We start from the raw sequence: 5,552 nt of genomic DNA, 5'->3' as shown, positions 1-5,552 counted from the left end.
AATACCTCAAATTATATTAAATAAGAAAATCAATCTAAACATAAAGAGTTCATAAACCAAATTGAGAAAATAAATAAAAGGAACATTGAACCTGTAATTGAAGGAGATGAAAATATTCCCAAATCCTTTAAGAGGAATCCTAATCCTAATTCCTAAGAGAGAGGAGAGAACCTTTCTCTCTAAAAACTATATCTAAATTATAAAAAGTGAAATATGAGTCTTCTCCCTTCATTCCTCCACTTTTCAGCCTTCAAGTTGGATGCCTTCTCAGGAACTTACTCTTTTGAGATAGATGGCAGGATAGTGAGCTTCAACCTGGATGAAGCTTTGAAGCACCCACCTGAAGATCACTCCATCTTCCAGTGAGATCATATTGACGAAGTTGTGGCTGAAGTTCATCAAGAAGAAGCAGCAGAGATCAACACGAAGCAAGGTGCAAGTGTGGGGAAACCCTCTGAGCTTACTGAAGATACCTTGCCACCACAAATAGCTCTAAATGATAAAGTGCCTAGCCAGGAGCAGCAAATGGAGTTAAAGCCCCTTCCACCCTACCTCAAGTATGCTTACCTTGAGGATAATCAGAAGCTTCCAGTTATCATTGCAAGAGAACTCACTTCCCAACAGGAGGAGAAGTTGCTTAGTGTGCTGAAACAACACAAGAAAGCCATTGGGTGGAGCTTGGCGGATATAGTAGGCATCAGCCCTCAAGTCTGTGAGCACCGTATATTTCTAGAAGAGGGAACAAGGCCTATCTGTCAACCTTAAATGCGGCTGAACCCCACCATTCTGGAGGTTGTCAAGAAGGAAGTGACCAGACTGCTTGAAGCTGACATCATCTATCCAATCTCGGATAGTGAATGGGTTAGCCCGGTACAGGTGGTGCCCAAGAAGTCTGGCGTCACAACAGTGAAGAATGAGCATGGGAAACTCATTGCAACTAGAGTGCAAAACTCCTAAAGGGTGTGCATTGATTATAGGCGCCTCAACTAGGGTACTCGCAAGGATTACTACCCACTGCCTTTCATCGATCAGATGCTTGATCGCCTGTCAGGTAAATCACACTACTCTTTTCTAGATGGTTACACTGGCTATTTTCAAATTCATATAGCTCCTGAAGATCAGGAGAAAACTACTTTACATTTCCCTTTGGAACGTACGCATATAAGAGGATGCCTTTTAGCTTATGAAATGCACCGGCTACGTTCCAAAGATGCATGATGAGCATTTTCTCAGATCTTCTTGAGAACTGTATGGAAGTTTTCATGGATGACTTTAGTGTGTATGGTAATTCGTTTAACCTTTGCTTGGATAGTTTAGCTAGAGTATTGGACATGTGTGTTAGTTCAAACCTTGTATTGAATTTTGAAAAATATCATTTTATGGTACAACAAGGTATTGTTCTAGGACATGTTGTTTCTAATACTGGCAGTTCAGTTGATCCAGCAAAAGTAGATGTTATTTCTAGTTTACCTTACCCTTCCTCTGTGAGGGAAGTTCATTCGTTTCTTGGTCATGCAGGTTTTTACTGGCGCTTTATCAAGGACTTCATTAAGGTAGCACTGCCTTTATCCCGACTACTGCAGAAGGATGTTGAGTTCGAGCTGAGTGCAGACTGCGTGGAAGCATTTGATAAACTGAAGATCACCTTAACCCAAGCCCCTATTGTGAGAGGGCCCGACTAGAGTCAACCGTTTTAGATAATATGTGATGCCTCCAATTACGCAGTAGGAGCGGCGCTGGCTCAGCGCGATGGTAAGGACCCTTTTATAATTGCTTATGCCTCTAAAACCTTAGATGCTGCTTAGTCTAATTATACTAGCACTAAAAAAGAGCTTCTGGCTATTGTTTTTGCTCTGGATAAATTCCGAGCCTACTTACTTGGTACTAAGGTGGTAGTGTACTCAGACCATGTAGCTCTAAAATATTTATTAGCCAAGAAAGAGTCCAAACCAAGGCTCATACGTTGGATATTGTTGCTGCAAGAATTTGATTTAGAAATCAAAGATAGGAGTGGTTCCCAAAATTTAGTGGGGGACCACTTGAGTCGCCTTGAGCACATTAAGAATGACTCCACTCCTATCAATGATGCTTTTCCATTTGATAGCTTGGACGCAATATATGAAGTAGTTCCTTGGTACGCACCTATAGCTAATTATTTGGTCAGTCGTGCCTGGTGCATGAAATTGTGATCATCACAATGGCGCTAATAGACTTAGTGCTCTCAAACGTGAATCACACTTTATCACAACTTCGCACAACTAACCAGCAAGTGCACTGGGTCGTCCAAGTAATACCTTACGTGAGTAAGGGTCGATCCCACGGAGATTGTCGGCTTGAAGTAAGCTATGGTCACCTTGTAAATCTCAGTCAGGCGGATTCAAATGTGTGATAGAGTTTTCATAATTAAAAGATAAATAAAACATAAAGTAAAGATAGAGATACTTATGTAATTCATTGGTGAGAATTTTAGATAAGTGTATGGAGATGCTTTGCTCCTTTTGAATCTCTACTTTCCTACTGCCTTCATCCAATCCTTCATACTCCTTTTTATGGCAAGCTATATGTTCAGGTTTCACCAGCGTTAATGGCTACCTCTCGTCCTTAGTGAAAATGGTCCAAATGCGCTGTCACTGCACGGCTAATCATCTGTCGGTTCTCGATCATGTTGGAATAGAATCCAGTAATCCTTTTGCATCTGTCACTACGCCCAACACTCGCGAGTTTGAAGCTCGATACAGTCATCCCTTCCCAGATCCTACTCAGAATACCACAGACAAGGTTTAGACTTTCTGGATCTCAAGAATGGCCGCCATTAATTCTAGCTTATACCACGAAGACTCCGATCTTTCAGAATGGAGGCTAAGAGATACAGGCTCAATCTTAAGTAGAACGGAAGTTGTTGTCAGTCACGCGTTCATAGGTGAGAATGATGATGAGTGTCACGGATTATCACATTCATCAGGTTGAAGTGCGAGTGAATATCTTAGAACAAGAATAAGCATGAATTTAATAGAAGAACAATAGTAATTGCATTAATACTCGAGGAGCAGCAGAGCTCCACACCTTAATCTATGGTGTGTAGAAACTCCACCGTTGAAATACATAAGAACAAGGTCTAGGCATGGCCGAATGGCCAGCCCCCAAAACGTGATCAAGAGATCAAAAGATGATCAAAAGATTCCAAGATGAAAATACAATAGTAAAAGGTCCTATTTATAAGAAAACTAGCTACTAGGGTTTAGAGAAATAGGTAAATGATGCAAAAATCCACTTCCGAGCCCACTTGGTGTGTGCTTGGGCTGAGCATTAAGCTTTATACGTGTAGAGGCTTCCTTGGAGTTAAATATCAGCTTTTATGCCAGTTTGGGCATTTTGACTTCATAATAGAGCAGAGAAGGGGCATTTGAACGCCAGTTGGCGTTGTCAAAACTCGAGAAAAGTATTAACCATTATATATTGCTGGAAAGCCCTGGATGTCTACTTTCCAACGCAATTGCAGAAAATCCCCTTCGAGTGCAGGGAGGTCAGAATCCAACAGCATCAACAGTCCTTTGTCAGCCTCTGAATCAGATTTTTTCTCAGGTCCCTCAATTTCAGCCAGAAAATACCTGAAATCACAGAAAAATACACAAACTCATAGTAAAGTCCAGAAAAGTAGCTAGATCCTACTAAAAACTACCAAAAATAATGCCAAAAAGCATATAAATTATCCGCTCAACACAACACCAAACTTAAATTGTTGCTTGTCCCCAATCAACTGAAAAAAATAGGATAAAAAGAAGAGAATATACAATGAATCCCATAGTATCAATGAAACTTAGTCCTAATTAGATGAGCGGGGCTTGTAGCTTTTTGCTTCTGAACAGTTTTAGCGTCTCACTTTTTCCTTTGAAATTCAGAACGATTAGCATCTATAGGAACTCAAATTTTCAGATAGTGTTATTCATTCTCCAAGTTCAGTACGTTGATTCTTGAACATAGCTACTTTATGAGTCTTGGCCGTGACCATAAGCACTTTGTTTTCCAGTATTACCACCGGATACATAAATACCACAGACACATAACTGGGTGAACCTTTTCAGATTGTGACTCAGCTTTGCTAAAGTCCCCAATTAGAGGTGTCCAGAGTTCTTAAGCACACTCTTTTTGCTTTGGATCACGACTTTAACTACTCAGTTTCAAGTTTTTCACTTGGACCTTCATGACACAAGCACATGGTTAGGGACAGCTTGATTTAGCCGTTTAGGCCCGGATATTATTTCCTTGGCCCTCCTATCCATTAATGCTCAAAGCCTTGGATCCTTTTTACCCTTGCCTTTTGGTTCAAAGGGCTATTGGCTTTTTCTGCTTGATTTTTTCTTTTTCTTTTCTCTCTTTCTTTTTTCGCCATTTTTTTCTCTTTTTTTTCTCTTTTTTTCACTGCTTTTTCTTGCTTCAAGAACCAATTTCATGATTTTTCAGATTATCAACAACATTTCTCTTTATTCATCATTCTTTCAAGAGCCATCAACTTTAACATTCATAAATAACAAGATAAAAACATGCACTGTTCAAGCATTCATTCAGAGAACAAAAGTATTGCCACCACATCAAACTAATTAAACTAGTTTCAGGACAAAATTTGAAATCCAAGTACTTCTCGTTCTTTTGTAATTAATCATATTTTTTATTTAAGAGAGGTGAAGGATTCATTTATTCATAGCTTTAAGGCATAGACACTAGACTCTAATGATCATGTAGTGAAGACGCAAACATAGATAGAACATACAGCATAAAAATCGAAACCAGAAAAATAAATAGACAAGGAGAGGAATGAGTCCACCTTAGTGAGGGTGATGTCTTCCTCTTGAAGGTCCTATGGAGTGCTTGAGCTCCTCAATGTATCTTCCTTGCCTTTGTTGCTCCATCCTTGTGCAGTCAAATGCTCTACTACTGAGCTATGGACCCTTGAGATGAATCTCTCCATCTCCGACTCAGAGGGGAAGCTTTTGTCTTCCCTTTCCTCTTTCTAGAGGTTGCTCCGGCCTTAGGTGCCATAAATGGTTATGAAAAAATAAAAAGCAATGCTTTTACCACACCAAACTTAAACTATTTGCTCGTCCTCGAGCAAAAGAAGAAGAAAAGATGTAGAAGAAGAAGAAAATGAAGGAGATGGAAGGTGTATAGGGTTCGGCCAAGAGGGGAAGAAGGTAGAGTGTTGTGGAAAGGTGTGAAGAGGAGAGAGAGTAAGTTGAGCTTGGTGGGGATCCTGTGGGGTCCACAGATCTTGAAGGGCCAAGAATTTCTCACCCCTGCTCTAATTTGGCATTCAAAATGCCTTAGAGTGCAATTCTGGCGTTTAAACATCAGTCTGCTGCCCTGTTTTGGCATTTAAACACCAGCTTTCCTTCCTGTTCTGGCGTCTTGATGAGCGGATAATTTGTATACTTTTTGGCATTATTTTTAGTATGTTTTTGTTATGATCTAGTTAGTTTTTAGTATATTTTTATTAGTTTTTAGTTAAAATTCACTTTTCTGGACTTTACTATGAGTTTGTGTGTTTTTCTGTGATT

The 5,552-nt window shown here is 39.8% G+C and overlaps 1 protein-coding gene across 1 annotated transcript; it reads left to right on the top strand.

The window, feature by feature from the left end:
• Positions 1-213: 213 nt before the first annotated feature.
• Positions 214-1,682, top strand: LOC107470405 (uncharacterized mitochondrial protein AtMg00860-like). Its single transcript, XM_016089811.1, has 2 exons — positions 214-362; positions 1,430-1,682. Exons 1-2 carry the CDS (start codon positions 214-216, stop codon positions 1,680-1,682), a joined length of 402 nt encoding a protein of 133 aa, XP_015945297.1.
• The last annotated feature ends 3,870 nt before the right edge of the window (positions 1,683-5,552 follow it).

Source organism: Arachis duranensis, chromosome 10, assembly GCF_000817695.3.
Source record: "Arachis duranensis cultivar V14167 chromosome 10, aradu.V14167.gnm2.J7QH, whole genome shotgun sequence".
Taxonomy (NCBI): domain Eukaryota; kingdom Viridiplantae; phylum Streptophyta; class Magnoliopsida; order Fabales; family Fabaceae; genus Arachis; species Arachis duranensis.
Note: the sequence above shows the minus strand (reverse complement) of the source record. Positions and strands in the feature narration are given on the sequence as shown.